Genomic DNA, 15011 nt, shown 5'->3' with positions numbered 1-15011 from the left:
ATGACAGATGAACAGGAGAAGGGGGAGCATACGTATGCGAAACCGCGACGGCCTCAGGCCCCCTGAAAATCGTGACGATCGAGTCTGAGTGCTGTAGAAGATACTGGATAGAAGTCCTCCGGAGTCGTTGTATGTATTTCCTCGGAGACGTCGTTCGTGTAGTATCCGCATACAGAGGGCATGAAGAGTAGGATATCTATCGTACAGCACAAATATCTGACAAGCACGCCATACCGTAAGGCTATGACAAAAGTTGTTATGTTAAGCCTCAGTGTACAAATGATATTCCCAAGAATATTAACCATGGAAACGGCCGTGCGAAAATGAGAATCGACTGTCGTACGTAGTCGAGCTCCACCACTGCCATTTGGAGCATAAAATAAACCTGTCCTGTTTTTCTTCTTATTTTCTTCTTCCCCCCCCCCCCCTCTTCTCCTCCATATTCGCCTCTTCATCTCATCTCATTCTCTCATTCTCTATCATACACAATGGCCAACTCTCCTCACGGTGGTGTCCTCAAGGACCTTCTCGCCCGCGATGCCCCTCGTAACAATGAGCTCTCTGCTGAGGCCGAGACTCTGCCTGCTGTCGTTCTCAATGAGCGCCAGTTGTGCGATCTTGAACTGGTTATGAACGGTGGTTTCTCTCCTCTTGAGGGTATGTCTTAATTTCCTGTAATGGTGGGGTGCAGCGCAGTGCAGATGCTGATCAGTGCAGGCTTCATGAACGAGAAGGACTGGAGCAGGTATTTTTTATACGTGAAAGTCGAGAAAAAAGGAAGCGAATACTAATTCATCAAGTGTCTGCGAGAACGTCCGTCTTGCCGATGGCAACCTCTTCTCTATGCCCATCACCCTCGATGCCTCCCAGCAGACCGTCTCCGACAACAACCTGCAGCCTGGTGCTCGCATTACCCTGCGCGACTTCCGTGACGACCGGAACCTGGCTATCCTGACCATTGACGACATCTATCGCCCCGACAAGTGAGTTTTTTTTTTCTTTTTCTTTTTCTCTTTCTTTTTCTTTTCTCTTTTTGCTCCTCCATCTTCCCGAAGTCCCCCCGCCACTTGGTACGGAAACTCGCCGATATTTGGAATATGGGAGTGGCCCGACCGCAGTCCGGTGATTCGGGGTGTTTATGGCGCAAATTACACCATTGGTCTGCTGTATAACCTGAAAACTAACACAATACAGGCAAAAGGAAGCTAAGCTTGTCTTTGGTGGTGACGAGGATCACCCCGCCGTTCAGTACCTCTACAACAAGACTGAAGAGTTCTACATTGGTGGAAAGATCGAGGCCGTCAACAAGCTCGCCCACTACGACTATGTCGCTCTGCGGTACACTCCCGCAGAGCTGCGCATTCACTTCGACAAGCTCGGCTGGAACCGAGTTGTCGCTTTCCAGACCAGAAACCCTATGCACAGAGCTCACCGTGAGCTGACCGTCCGTGCCGCCCGCGCCCAGCAGGCTAACGTCCTCATCCACCCCGTCGTTGGTCTGACCAAGCCCGGTGACATTGACCACTTCACCCGTGTCCGTGCCTACCAGGCTCTCCTCCCCAGTTACCCCAACGGTATGGCCGTCCTGGGTCTCCTGCCCTTGGCCATGCGCATGGGTGGTCCCCGTGAGGCCATCTGGCACGCCATTATCCGGAAGAATCATGGTGCCACTCACTTCATCGTTGGTCGTGACCACGCCGGTCCCGGTAAGAACTCCAAGGGCGAGGAATTCTACGGTCCCTATGATGCTCAGCACGCCGTCGAGAAGTACAAGGCCGAACTGGGTATCGAGGTCGTCGAATTCCAGCAGGTCACCTACTGCCCCGATGACGACGAGTACCGTCCCAAGGACGAGGTCCCCGCTGGTGTCCGCACCCTCGATATCTCTGGTACTGAGCTCCGCAAGCGTCTGCGCACCGGTGCTCACATCCCCGAGTGGTTCTCGTACCCCGAGGTCGTCAAGATCCTGCGCGAGTCGAACCCTCCTCGTGCTTCGCAGGGTTTCACCATCTTCCTTACCGGTTACATCAACTCCGGTAAGGACGCCATTGCCCGTGCTCTGCAGGCTACCCTGAACCAGCAGGGCGGTCGCTCCGTTTCCCTGCTCCTTGGTGATACTGTCCGTCACGAGCTCTCCTCCGAGCTGGGCTTCTCCCGCGAGGACCGCCACAAGAACATCCAGCGCATCTCTTTCGTCGCTGGTGAGCTGACCCGCGCCGGTGCCGCCGTCATCGCCGCCCCCATTGCCCCCCACGAGCACTCGCGCAAAGCCGCCCGTGATGCCGTCTCCCAGTTGGGTGGCTCGTTCTTCCTCGTCCATGTCAACACCCCGCTCGAGTACTGTGAGAAGACCGACAAGCGCGGTATCTACTCCAAGGCTCGTGCTGGTGAGATCCAGGGTTTCACCGGTGTTGATGACTCGTACGAGGCTCCCACCGACGCTGACCTCACCGTCGACGTCTCCAAGCAGAGTGTTCGCAGCATTGTTCACGAAATCGTTCTCATGCTCGAGAGCGAGGGCTACTTTGACCGTGCGTAAATTAGCGTTGGCGCTTTGGGATTGTTTTGGTTTGGGTTGGATACAGATGTTCTGTATGAATAAAATTTCCTTTGTTAATAGAATATGACTGTAATTTTCTTTTATCATACTGCTCCCTCAGAGTACCAGTAGAACTCCAAGCCGTAGTAGTTCCTGAGAAAATCATGTGATAAATCCAAACGTAACAAACCATGCAAACACTACAAACACAAATTGACTCTGCCGACTTCACGATAACTGATGACCGAATTCCTCTTAAAACTTCAAATCAACACCACAAGGACACAATGTTACCGCCACGCAATACCAGCCGAATACCTCAAATTATTCGACCCCTACGACCCCCAAGCATCCGACCTCATGTCCACCACCAAAGCCGACCCTTCACCCAAACCTCGAACCATCAACTTCTCTCCCCCGCGCTAACCCGCCCTCAACTTCCTTTCCTCAGCACAAGCAGTCGTCTCACACCATGGCCAATACACCTCCGCCAACATTTTGCGCGTCTTATGTCGACGGAAAGCCGCGATTATTACCGCCGCCGTATCTCTCGTGGCCTCCGCATTGGTTTATCATTCTATGCGATCCTGGTGCTGTTCCAGGTGATCAAGCTGGGAATGTACCAGGAAGGCATTGAGCATCAGTGGCCAACGCCGGAGGAATGGACGTGGAAGAGTCGGTGGTGCTTACGGTCTGCGCGGGCGTTGATGCATCCCGAGGACATTGGAAAGTTGATGACGAATTGGCCCATGGTTGCGGGGTATCTGCGAGAGTTGATTGAGCGGTTGGAAGACCTTAATGGGGAAGGGAAGGGGCTTGAATTTGGAGAGGCTGGGTTTGATGTCTCTGGGAAGAGTGAACCGTGGAGACGTGGGTATTTCCAGGCGCTCATGGGGTCGGCCAAGGCCGCGGAGAATCTTGATGGGTGGTTGACGGATCGGAAGCAGAGGATTTCTGCTCCTGCGGAGTATGTGGTTGGTCCGTCGAATCCGAGACCCAAGCCTATGCCTGCTGGGCAGAAGAAGGTGCCTAGGGAGGAGGATAGTGAGGCTGCGTCGCCGGGTGCGGAGACGTTTTATATCAAGATCCTGACGACGAATGGGTTTGAAACGGGACAGAAGGTTGATGCTGCGCTGGCTTATGCGGACTGGTTGGATTATAAGGGATTGAAGGAGACAGCGGGGGATATGTATAAGTGGGCTATGGATATTGCGGCTACGGGATTATCTGTGGATGCGGGCAAGGTCGTGGACCGGAAGACTGGTGTGTTGAAGAACAACAGCAACGCACCCGTGTCTGAGAATGTCATTCGCGTCTCGACAGCTCTTGCAGTCCACCATGCCAAGCAGGGCAATCTATCCAACGCCTTGTCCATCTTCACCTCCGTCCTAAAAGCCCGCCGCTCCTCAACACCCGGTGACACATCAACAACCCCAGCGCTCCGCTCCCCCGCTAAAGCAAACGACGACGCCATTTCCTCCCTCTTCTACTCCATCAGAAACATGCTCGTCCCAGCCGAATACCCACCTCCACCACCATCCGGCAATGACCCGCCCCTCCGCACCCCATCCTCCCTCTGTGACGAAGCAGCCCTTATGACCTACATTGGCGAAATTATCTATGCATCCTCCTCCAAAGAAACAGGCCTAGCCTGGACCCGCGACGCCGTCGATACCGCCGAATCCACCATCTTCGAACTGGGCTCTCCAGCGATTGACTCCGATGATAATCCCCGCCAACGCTGCGCAGAGTGTCTCAAAGTTGGCCTCGGAAATTGGCGAACTATGGTTGGTAACTTGGTAGCGCGCGCTGAGCGGGAAGAAATCCAAGTTGCTGATAAAGCGCAGAGTGCATGGTTCGGAGGAGAAAAAAGTGTTAAGGCTAAAGCGCTTGAGCGGAAACGGTGGGAGGCCGAGAAGTTGATTCTGGAGGATCGGGCTAGGAAATTGGGGTCGATAATTGAGGGGGAGACTGGAGTTGAAGGGATTATGCCGGGGAGCTCGTTGTTTGTTTAGATTTCCTTCTTTATGAGTTATGTATATTAGGCATTTAAGTTGACGCGGTAGTGTAATATACCTTTATATGTATAAACATACTCACCCATCATCAATCTTTCTTTAGATTCATATAAACTGCCCATCAATATGGCTCGCAAAGAACGAAATCGGATTCTGCCCATTACTCCAATGCAACTCCGCAATATCCAGCGCGACCCTCCTGTCCTCCGACACGCGCCTGAAAAACCTCCATTTCCCACTCCTCGACAACCCCAGTACATAAACCAGCAAAACTGAATCCTTTTATGCGCAGTGCTGTAGTCGTAGCGGTGGTTGTTGATGTCGGTTACGGTGAATGTATGGCGGGGGTATGCGTCGACAGTGAGGAGGCGGGTTAGGTGGGTGGGTTGCCAGGCAGGTTAGTGTGAAGGGAGTAAGGAGGATATGCAATCTTCTGGGTTGGGGTGGAAGGTGAGGACTATGGCAACGATGCGGATTGAGTGCTTTGAGGTGATGGTTGTGAGGATTTCTGTTTTAGTTATGTTGAAGGACATAGTTTAGTGTGGACTAGTTTCTGGCTTAAGGAAATATATGGTTATGAATTTTTTATACCTACGCTTTCGCATTCTCAGGTGTTGTCTATGTAGAACTCGTGTACTACAAAGGGCATGAAAGTCACGTGCCAAGCACAACATCACGTGACTTTATTAAGCCCGATGTTCAATTAAGATCCCCAAAAGAGTTACTTTTGCGGTCAAAAGTGGATCCCAACGTCATACTCCTGGGGTAATTGGGGTTATTAAGAGCAATCGGAGGATCGGAGCTCCCCCGAGTGCATAAAATGGAGGGGCTCATGAAAGGAACCACTGATTCTGGCCACATCTTGTAAAAATTCGCATTCCCGGCTGTATATATTGGGGTCTGTATATGTACTATTGAACATCGTTCGTATTGTACCTATTCTGTACATACCATACATTTTTGCCCTAAAAACTATGGCATTCGCGCGCAGATTAGCAATTATCCCCGGAGGTCTAGGTAGGTATCGAGATTATCAAAATGGCTAGTGAAGACATGTTGACTCAATGACACACCAGGTGGCCTTGGCTCGAGCATAGGCAAAAAGCTCAGACAACAAGGCGCTCGCCTTGCGATCCTATATGCCCCATTCGAGGCTGACCGTCGAGACGAGCTCCTTGAGGCTGGATACGCGGGAGTCCCGAATACAGCAGACAATATCCGGGCATATGCATGCGACATCACATCTCCGGAATCCGTGCAGTCGGCGTTCGACACATTGGAGAAAGAGATGGTCGCGCCGTCGACGTCTTCTCCAAGCGAGCGGGCATTCCCAAGTATCCTGATTAACACCGCGGGATACGTATCTCTAAATGACATGGAGACCACCCCCCCCGAAGAAACCATGAAACATCTCACCACCAACGTGATGGGCCCAATGCTATGCTCACAAGCATTCGCACGGCTGTACTTCTCCGCGTCAAAGGTCGCAGAGTCATCGACAAGTCCTCCCCCACCAGGCAGGATTGTCAACATTGCATCACAGGCAGCGCATGTAGCGCTACCAAAGCAGAGCGCATACTGCGCCTCAAAAGCAGCTCTCCTGGGCTTGACGCGCTCTATGGCGTCTGAGTGGGGAGGTCGTGGTATTACTTCGAACACAGTATCGCCTACCGTGGCGTGGACGGCACTGGCGCAGAAGGCTTGGGGAGAGCCTTCTGTGAAAGAGGCTATTTTGCAAGCTATTCCAACAGGCAAGTTTGCGATGCCGGAGGAGGTTGCGGATTCTGTGCTTTTCTTGTGTCAGGTGAGTTTTGAAGGGGGCTTCGGGTTGGTTAAGGCTAACTGGTGAATAGGACTCGAGTGCTATGATTAATGGTGCGGATATTAAGATTGATGGTGGTTATACCATTCGGTGATTTTTTAGTCTGAATGTAAATGTTCAACTTTGAATACCCAGGACTGCAATATCCTTTTTTTTTTTTTTTTTTTTTTTTTTTTCTTTTAAAGTAATTGGTTCCATTACCTTTTCTTTACTCTGCTCACTTCACTCTCTTCTGTCCCTCGTATAATTTGCATATAGAATAATGTTTTGACCTTTCTTCCACCTCAACTGATGGAATCATGTAAGCCCTACAGCAATCTGTTGGTTCAAGATCTCTGTGGTACGGACAGAGGCGACAGCAAACCTGCTGTTCAGATATAGAAAGATTTGATACAATGGCTCCTGTGTGCTCGGAACTCGACTTGTGAATATATTGACTCTTTTGTCTTCCCCATAAGGCGAAATGCCATGCGCCTGGAAACACCTATAAAATCAACATGTATATAGATCTAGCATGCAATCAAACACTTGACGATACACGGGTATGAACTTTTCCTTTCTACGACGACCCTCTCAGCCGATGCGTCCCCTCAACCAACCCCCGTAAACCCGTCAGGCCCAGCCAGACAGCTTCCTCCGTACGAATAGTCCTGCTCCCCTGTCCGGGGAGGATATTCACCCAATGGTCAAACAATTTCTCCGCCTCCGTCGGACGAATACCCATATCGCGCAGTTGGTGGTCGTTCCGAACTGCGGTCTCGAGACCTGCGACACCGCCGAATATTATGAGGAGATGCTTATATCCTAAATCGCCTCCACCACCATCGCCTTCATCTTGCTTCAGGATCTCGGTGAGAGGTGATCCGCGCTCTGATGTACCAAAGGAGAGATCGTATCCGCCGTCAAACGGACACTCCGTAAAGACAGACGAGAGAGGACCACAGCGGCGCACGGAGTAACCCCAGTAATAACCAGCCTCCGTACGAGGTGCGGTGAATTCAACGGCTTCTGCGTTCTCCGGATCATCTTGGGACGAAAACCGCACAGTGACGCGCGATTGGTCGGAAAACTGCTCGTTCGTAATGTTCACTTTCTGCGGTAACCCGGTGTCCACGACTGTTTCAGAGACAGCGATCCCATCCCGGTAATCACACCATTCGTTCGCGCGCAGATGATGTGGCATATCCAGACTAGGTAGTAAACCAGCGGTTCGCAGGTTGGGGTGCATGGGGAAGAGATGTTTCCGCAGGTACGGCGGGGTTTCGAGGTACGAGAGTAGATGGGCGAGATAATGCGAGGGATCGGAATAGGCGGTAAATCCTCCCGGTTGGAAGTCGTCCCTGCTGATTTGATGCTTCTGTTTGGTTATAGGGGATTCGTTGGCGTCGTTCGAGTCGTTATCGTTCTTCTTGGTGTTAATGCTTTTCTCATCGTCATCGAAGATGATCACTTCATCGACACAGAAAACGGCGAGGGCTCGTGCGATACTTCCGGCAAGGAATGATTTCTGTTCGACGGAATGGCAGCTGTCGCAAACAAGATACATTGTCAGCTCAAGTTCATTGTTGACTCGAGGGTCAGAAGATATACTTGGCCACAATACTCCCCGGAATCGCAATGCTCAGGGTATGCGACCGGCCTCCCTTTGGAGTGAAAACGGCCGTGGGCTTCGAGGTGAAGATGTCGTCTTGGTTGTCATTTCGGCCATTGTTCTGGTCTTGGGACGTCTTGCGCTTCTTCGGGTGTGTCAACGGGTGCACGAGGGCAGGTATAGCGGACACACGTACCTTGGCATTGGGCCCTTTCATCTTGGAGAGGCAGGTTAGCTGAAAGGAGAGCTAAACTAGGATATGCTGGTTGTGACAGCGGTCTAATGGGATCGGAGAAAAGCAGAGTCCCGCCTTTCCAAAAATTTTTGTGGTTCCTGGGCGATGACGTCGTGCTCCACCGACAATACAGAAAGACTGAAAGCGGATGAATTCAACCTCGACAGCTACTTTTAATATATAACACCACAATGACTAATACATGGAATGTGATGCACCCTGTTCGTGCAATTCCTCGCTATTCAATTCCTCCAAAATATCCGCCGATGAAGAACTAGCCACCCGATCAGCCCCAGCCTTCATCATCTGAATAATCTCTTCCGCAGTCTTGAAATCACCACTCGCCTTGACCTTAGTTCCCTTACCAATAGCATCGACAGTAGCCCTCATCAAACTCACAGTTTCAGTTGACGGGTACGGCTCCCTAGTCCCCGTACAAGTTTTGACAAAATCCGCGCCCGCGAGGCTCGCAATGATACAACCCGCGACGATCTCGTCGCGAGTCAACACCGGCGTCTCAAGAGTGACCTTCAGTTTAGCGTCTACTGCGATCTTGCGCACCTCCAAGACATCCGCGTAGACCTCTGAGTACCTTGCTTGTTTCAGGAGCGAGAAGTTAACAACCATGTCGATCTCCGTCGCGCCCTGCTCGAGCGCGATCCGTGCTTCGTCTTCTTTGGATTCTGTGTCCTGCTTGCCGTCCGGATGACCCACGACGCAGTCAATGGCAACTTCTTGGGCTTTCTCGAGACTTCGTACTGCCTGGCGTACATGCTTGGGACGGACGCAAACTGAGGCGAATCGGTGGAATTGGGCCTCGGAGCAGAGTTTTTCTATGTCTTTCTCCGTTGCGGAATCGAGCACTAGAGTATGGTCGAGAGAACGATAGATAATGCCGGGGCGTGGGGTATGGTATACATTGTAGGTGCTGGGTAGGGAGTCTCGCATTGTCGAGGTCAGTGCCGCCCAGTCGGCGTTGTTGTTGGGAATGCTGATCGAAGTCATGGTATTATACATTGGCCAGGTACCTATATGAATGTCAATGGCCGCCCCTAAGACTCAACGAGAGAACATACCAAGTGATTCGGATTCTAGCTAACCTGCAGATGTTTTCCCAAGACAACCGGGTTCGAATTGGCTTCGCCTTGGATGCGCAACATCGAGGGCCACGTGAATAATACTGCATCATGATGCAGCGATGACCCTCGTCCAAGCAAATACGGAACTCATCCCGTACCAGAGCCACGGGTGTCATTACCAGAAAAGACAGAGAAAAGCCATTTAACGAACGGCTCATTCCTACAACCCCAGAAAGTTCAAGATAACAATTTCATTTTACCCACTGACACCCTCGTCAACAGACCTGGTATCAAAGCACGCTCAATTCTGGACGCAAGCGTTTGTTTTGCCATCCAAACCTTTCATCATCATCCTCGGCAAGAACCACACTCCGGTCCCCGAATATCATCCACCCGCCCAAGCCTTCCTGTTCTTGGCCCAGGACCTCCAGGACCACCGGGACCTCCTGCGCCACCCCCGCCAGATCCGTAGCTGTTACCTCCCAATCTACCTCCTCTGCGGGAAATGTTGAACTGCGAGTTTTGCGCGGTGGTATAGGGATCGAACTAATAGAGAAAGTAGCAGAGTCAGCTATGTTCTGATTTATCGTAGTCGTAGAATGACGTGGTTGATGGATGGTGCACAGTCGCGATGCAACTAATCCCACCACTCTATCAAAACGAAGAAAAGAGAACGTACCGAGAGAAGGGTTGTAAAGTAAAGACCGAAAAAGATATAGACAGACTCGAAGAAGCGCGAGATGCGAACGGAGACCGGTGGTCTGCGACAGATCGAACTTGTTAGCTGCTTATCTCTTTCGTCTTCTCCGCGGTGGTGACCCTTCGATGAAGCTAAGTTATTTTAACATACCCTCCAAGTACTTGTCCGTTAGATACGTAAGTCTTGTTATCTCCAGTCATGATGCGATAAGTTGATGGTGGTTGTTGACGTTGATGTCGGATGATCGGCGAAGTTGTTGGAGTCCACTCTTTAGCGGCGTGGATCCCGTGACTTTCATGTGAAATGAGAAGACCAGGAAACTAATAGAATGGAATTTCATGAATTTAAATCTATATACGGGTATCTCTACTTTTCTTATCCCACATCCAACTCCGTTGTTGAAACCAAAATAATCATCATGATCATAATCTGTTGGATCATTATCAATCAATGGCCATAAGCCATCTAGAAATCCTTCCAATCCTGCTCATTCATTGTGGCCGGATCGCGTAGCTCATCCAGACCCTTGAATCCCTCTTCAACAACCCATTTCTGCTCATTAGGTTGATGCAAGACATGGCAGCTGACACCAACTACCAACAGCCCTGGAGGCCGCGAGCCTTCAACCTCAAATGCTGTGCATACATGCTCTAGGGTTGTCCGAATGACGCGCTGATCGGTGCACGAAGCACGTTCGATGATAGCACAGGGCGTGTTTCTGGGCCAGGGCGTGCGAGGTCGGGCGCCACTGTCCTCTGCCGGTGCGTTGATCAACGATTCTATGAGTGCTGAGAGCCGATGAAGAGCCATCAGGAAAACCACTGTTTGTGTAGGCACGTAGGTAGGAGGTTCTGGCGCTGCGCCCTTGCGACCTGTCCCTGTGCAGATCAAGACCTGGTCCGTTGCGCCGCGATGGGTTGCTGGAATTTCGGCGAATAAGGAAGCGCTCAGTGCGCTGGTGATACCCGGTAGGACCACGGGGATGTGTCCTTCGTTTCGGAAGAACTCGAACTCTTCGCCGCCACGGCCGTATAGGTAGGGATCGCCCTGCTTCAGTCGGAGTACTTGTTTCCCGCTGCGCAACGCCTTCAGTCCCATTTGGAGGAATTCCTCTTGCGCCTGGTCTGCGTTCCCGGGGAATTTGCGGGAGATTTGGACTTCCGTCCTGCGTGGAATTAGGTTCAGAACAGGCTCTGGTACAAGCTTGTCTGCCAAGATGATGTCTGCGCTTTGGATAGCATGATATGTGGCTCGGGTAAGCATATCGGGGTGTCCCGGACCAGAACCAGCCAGAATGATCTTTCCTTTCCTCATTGTTGCGCCGTTAACATCTCGCGCATTGCCATTCCCAGACGAGTAGGTCTTGAGTATGTCATCGATATCAGAGTCGGTAATAGCGGCGAGTTTGCGGAGAGGCCAGTATTCGCAAATCTGAGAAAGCCAGCGCATGCGTCTCGTTTTGGCCATGTATACTTCATCGTTCGTCGATAATGTGTTAAAAGTGTGTTTCTGGCCCGTTGCATCATCATCGTCTCCCTCGAAAGCCGTATCGCAAAGCCCGGCAGCTTGGTCTTCTTCCCATAGGCGACGTCTCACTGCGCCTAGTCTGTCGATGGCGCCTCCAAGATTTGATGGTAACGACGAAGAAACTTCCCTTCTTAAACGCGAAGCCAGCTTACATCCTCGTCCTGATGTTGTAACACCAACGTGGAGAGGACCATCCGAGTACGTAGAAAGCAACGTAAACGTGCAAAGCTCCGGGGCATCTGATATATTAACTGGAATCCTGAGACGTCGACACAGCTTCGAAATGTGTGGGCCTATAACTATGTTAGAAATCGGGCCATGGCTTGAGCATACGCATGATCTACATACTCAGTGGGTGATTACCGCCCAAAGTAACAAAAACCATGTCCACCACATGCTCAACTTCTTCCCGCCCCAAAGTCGTCAAGTCGTCATCTTGGAATTCTCTGCGTGCCCATTCTGCCGAACCACTTTGAATGCGCTCAGACAGTGTATATTGTAAATCGGCTGTTTCCGGTGCAATGATAATCGGCCTTGCGCCGGCATCCAGACTCTTGCTGCAACGAGCTGCTGCCAGAGGATTTGATCCAATGATTAAATGGACCTGTGATTCGGCATTCATAGCCGCCAGCAATGGTGCCCAGGGGCCATTATCACACGATGCATCCTTCATCGTGCCGGTTTGCCACAGTAAGGTTCGTATGGTTGAGATTGGCGAAAAATCACTTAATATGGCTTAAGATAGAATCGACGACGTCTTGACTGGTCCAATTTCAACGCCACATCGAAAAAAGCCGATTTGGACACAGGCGATTATTTCAACCCTGCAAACTCCAAGCTCCGCGGAAAAATGCCCATGAATCGACGATAACAGCAACACTTTCAGTGACAGACAACGATGACAGCCCGATAAGCGTATCTGGAGCAATTGATAACACACGAGATTTTTCCCGAATGAAACTAAAATTTCTCGCAGTGATCGCTGCTCAAAAATTTTCTTTCTATACTCGATCTGATCTTAATTGGCAAATCCCGATGCAGTCAATTTGATATTGCGTGATCGGAAAGTGACTTAGTAAGCGTTCCGGGGAAAGACTGGCCAGTTGACAGCAGTCGCTTGATGTAAAGAGAATAGACATGGTTTCATTGGCTTGAGAATGATCATAATATTAGTGCAATTTATGCTGGGATTATTAGTGCAATTTGGATTGTTAGTTCGTTTTGGTTTGGCGAAAGCGGGTTGCCCCATATTGTTCGTAAAGAGTCCTGTACGGTACTCTGTCTTGTGACTGCATTATAATTGCAACATGAAAGACGCAAGTTAAAAAATAAATCTTCGATCATCTCAATCTTTGCCCTTAAGAAAGTGTGCAGAGCAATGAAGAGGATGTTTATTGACAGCGCGAGACCAGCTGTAGATCACGCCGATGGCGCTCTAGTCACGTGCATCAGAGCTTCCGCTGCCAGCTCGTCCTCCGCAAAGGGCGTTGATGATGTCTGTCGTTAGAGCTTCATCCATTCTCCTCCAACCCACTTTGTATCCTCATTCAATTTTTGGCTACAGGCAGGTCGCGTTTGCCATTTGCGCTGAGTCACGAACACCCTATCTTTCCATTTTCGATCCTAGAAACCAGTCTGAAGCCGTGACGTAGCAGCACCTCGTCACCATGTCCGACGGCATTCTCAAGCCCGAGAAGGACTACAGCAAGGATGCTGACAAGTTGATTCCGGAGGCGGAGCAGCTCGCAAAGGTTTGAACGACCAGTGTGTATTCTGGGCTTACCCGGATACTGACCATCCACAGACCGATGTCCAAGGTGCCATCGACAAGTTGCTGGGATTGGAAAAGCAGGCAAGACAGGTATGATATCGATGTTACTCCTATCGGTCAACAATCTAGGATTCGTATCTAACTCTGGTTTGGCTTTTAGGCAAGCGACTTGGCCACCACATCCAGGCTCCTTGTCGCCATCGTCACAATCTGCAAGAATGCCGGCGACTGGAACCTCCTCAACGATCAAGTACTCCTTTTATCGAAGAAACATGGACAGCTCAAACAGGCCACGACGCGAATGATCCAGACGGTTATGACGTTCATTGACCAAACACCTAATATGGATGTGAAGTTGTCGGTTATTGAGGCTTTGCGGACAGTGACGGAGGGCAAGGTCGGTTCTATCAGTATACTCGTGGTGGGCTGATGCTAATATGGTTTACAGATTTTTGTTGAAGTCGAGAGAGCCCGTGTTACCCGCATTCTATCCCACATTAAGAAGTCTCAAGGCGACCTTAATTCCGCCGCCGATATCCTGTGCGAGCTCCAGGTGGAGACATTTGGTTCCATGACCAGGAGGGAAAAGACCGAGTTTATTTTGGAACAAGTTTCTCTATGCATAGAACGGGGCGACTGGACGCAAGCTACCATCCTGAGCCGCAAGATCAACAGGCGCTACTTCTCCCGCAAGCCGAAGAAGACCCCCGAACAAATCGAGCAGCTCAAGGAAGAGGCTGAGGAGCGGGAGAAGACTCGTGCGCCTGATGAGGCCCCGATGGAGGTTGACGATGATGTGACGGATTTAAAGCTTCGCTATTTCGAGCAGCAGATTATCCTTGCCAACCACGAGTACAAGTATCTCGACGTCTGCAAACACTACCGGGAGGTCTTGGATACGGAGTCAGTCGAAAACAACCCAGAGCAGTTGCAGGCTGTAAGTTTTGTCATTCTATCAGACTTGAATGCCATTTCTAACAAACACCAAAGGTACTTGCACGGATCGTTTACTACATTGCCTTGTCGCCATATGACAACGAACAATCAGATCTGTTGCACCGCATCCAGCAGGACAGTCGCCTTTCGACTGTTCCCGTCGAGTCGCGGTTGGTGAAGCTATTTACCATCCCTGAATTGATGCGCTGGCCTCATGTTTCGGAGGAATTTGGCCCTCATCTTTGCAACACGGATGTGTTTGACGCCCAACCCGGCCAGACTGCCGAGGACCAGGCGCACAAGAGGTGGCAGGACTTCCGGAAGCGTGTCATTGAGCATAATGTGCGCGTTGTTGCCAAATACTACACCCGTATCCAAATGGGCCGTCTGACCCAGCTCCTGGATCTGGCTGAGGAGGAGACAGAGAAGTACATCAGTGATCTGGTCACATCGAAGACCATTTATGCCAAGATTGACCGTCCGGCCCGTTTGATCAACTTCTCCAAACCCCGCGACGCTGACGACGTTCTCAACGAATGGAGCAGTGATATGAAGAACCTCTTGAACCACCTGGAGCGCATCGACCATCTGATTACCAAGGAGGAGATGATGGCTAGGATTCTTCCGACCAAGGCTCGCTAAGATGTCTTGTCTCTTTTGTCTTTTTTATCTTAGAAGATGGATGTGGATACGAATGAACTAGGCGCTGAAGGTTTACAACAGCGTGTAAAATAATCTATCTGATGTAGAACGCAAAATGATTCCTTATTAGATGTTCAGGCTCTAGCAAAAC

The 15011-nt window shown here is 50.7% G+C and overlaps 8 protein-coding genes across 8 annotated transcripts; 4 read left to right on the top strand and 4 right to left on the bottom strand.

Moving 5' to 3' along the window:
- Positions 1-408: 408 nt before the first annotated feature.
- sC (sulfate adenylyltransferase) lies at positions 409-2632 on the top strand. The gene is made up of 4 exons (XM_040781587.1): positions 409-657; positions 718-745; positions 801-983; positions 1195-2632. Exons 1-4 carry the CDS (start codon positions 489-491, stop codon positions 2537-2539), a joined length of 1725 nt encoding a protein of 574 aa, XP_040639863.1. The 5' UTR covers positions 409-488; the 3' UTR covers positions 2540-2632.
- A 182-nt stretch (positions 2633-2814) lies between these two features.
- Positions 2815-4645, top strand: EURHEDRAFT_411322 (uncharacterized protein; the record flags this gene model as incomplete). The annotated part of the gene is made up of 1 exon (XM_040781586.1): positions 2815-4645. A coding segment is annotated over exon 1 (1592 nt), but the record flags the coding sequence as incomplete, so codon positions are not given.
- An 886-nt stretch (positions 4646-5531) lies between these two features.
- Positions 5532-6473, top strand: EURHEDRAFT_453843 (putative short-chain dehydrogenase/reductase; the record flags this gene model as incomplete). The annotated part of the gene is made up of 3 exons (XM_040784158.1): positions 5532-5574; positions 5634-6361; positions 6411-6473. 3 exons carry the CDS (start codon positions 5532-5534, stop codon positions 6471-6473), a joined length of 834 nt encoding a protein of 277 aa, XP_040639861.1.
- Positions 6474-6745: 272 nt separating this feature from the next.
- On the bottom strand, positions 6746-8242 carry EURHEDRAFT_411320 (RNA methyltransferase). Its single transcript, XM_040781585.1, has 3 exons — positions 8167-8242; positions 7970-8115; positions 6746-7905 (listed from the first exon to the last, which is right to left on the bottom strand). Exons 1-3 carry the CDS (start codon positions 8185-8187, stop codon positions 6939-6941), a joined length of 1134 nt encoding a protein of 377 aa, XP_040639860.1. The 5' UTR covers positions 8188-8242; the 3' UTR covers positions 6746-6938.
- Positions 8243-8349: 107 nt separating this feature from the next.
- EURHEDRAFT_411317 (2-deoxyribose-5-phosphate aldolase) lies at positions 8350-9615 on the bottom strand. Its single transcript, XM_040781584.1, has one exon. It carries the CDS (start codon positions 9208-9210, stop codon positions 8401-8403), a length of 810 nt encoding a protein of 269 aa, XP_040639859.1. The 5' UTR covers positions 9211-9615; the 3' UTR covers positions 8350-8400.
- A 17-nt stretch (positions 9616-9632) lies between these two features.
- EURHEDRAFT_514581 (uncharacterized protein) lies at positions 9633-10184 on the bottom strand (the record flags this gene model as incomplete). The annotated part of the gene is made up of 3 exons (XM_040786281.1): positions 9633-9830; positions 9964-10045; positions 10135-10184. 3 exons carry the CDS (start codon positions 10182-10184, stop codon positions 9633-9635), a joined length of 330 nt encoding a protein of 109 aa, XP_040639858.1.
- Positions 10185-10449: 265 nt separating this feature from the next.
- EURHEDRAFT_401817 (putative siroheme synthase) lies at positions 10450-12184 on the bottom strand (the record flags this gene model as incomplete). The annotated part of the gene is made up of 2 exons (XM_040780108.1): positions 10450-11804; positions 11860-12184. 2 exons carry the CDS (start codon positions 12182-12184, stop codon positions 10450-10452), a joined length of 1680 nt encoding a protein of 559 aa, XP_040639857.1.
- A 994-nt stretch (positions 12185-13178) lies between these two features.
- EURHEDRAFT_385575 (proteasome regulatory particle lid subunit RPN5) lies at positions 13179-14999 on the top strand (the record flags this gene model as incomplete). Its single annotated transcript, XM_040779654.1, has 5 exons — positions 13179-13262; positions 13316-13372; positions 13443-13679; positions 13731-14219; positions 14273-14999. 5 exons carry the CDS (start codon positions 13179-13181, stop codon positions 14858-14860), a joined length of 1455 nt encoding a protein of 484 aa, XP_040639856.1. The 3' UTR covers positions 14861-14999.
- Positions 15000-15011: the final 12 nt, after the last annotated feature.

This window comes from Aspergillus ruber (genome assembly GCF_000600275.1).
Source record: "Aspergillus ruber CBS 135680 unplaced genomic scaffold scaffold00009, whole genome shotgun sequence".
NCBI lineage: Eukaryota > Fungi > Ascomycota > Eurotiomycetes > Eurotiales > Aspergillaceae > Aspergillus > Aspergillus ruber.
The sequence above is the reverse complement of the archived record's forward strand: the minus strand, read 5'-3'. Positions and strand labels throughout refer to the sequence as shown.

Coding starts and splice junctions, on each gene's coding strand:
- sC (XM_040781587.1), top strand. CDS start 489: ATGGCCAACTCTCCTCACGGTGGTGTCCTCAAGGACCTTCTCGCCCGC. Junction 658..717: donor TGGTTTCTCTCCTCTTGAGG/GTATGTCTTAAT, acceptor TGATCAGTGCAG/GCTTCATGAACGAGAAGGAC. Junction 746..800: donor AACGAGAAGGACTGGAGCAG/GTATTTTTTATA, acceptor TAATTCATCAAG/TGTCTGCGAGAACGTCCGTC.
- EURHEDRAFT_411320 (XM_040781585.1), bottom strand. CDS start 8,187: ATGAAAGGGCCCAATGCCAAG. Junction 8,116..8,166: donor TGAAAGGGCCCAATGCCAAG/GTACGTGTGTCC, acceptor ACACACCCGAAG/AAGCGCAAGACGTCCCAAGA. Junction 7,906..7,969: donor CCGGGGAGTATTGTGGCCAA/GTATATCTTCTG, acceptor TGTTTGCGACAG/CTGCCATTCCGTCGAACAGA.
- EURHEDRAFT_411317 (XM_040781584.1), bottom strand. CDS start 9,210: ATGACTTCGATCAGCATTCCCAACAACAACGCCGACTGGGCGGCACTG.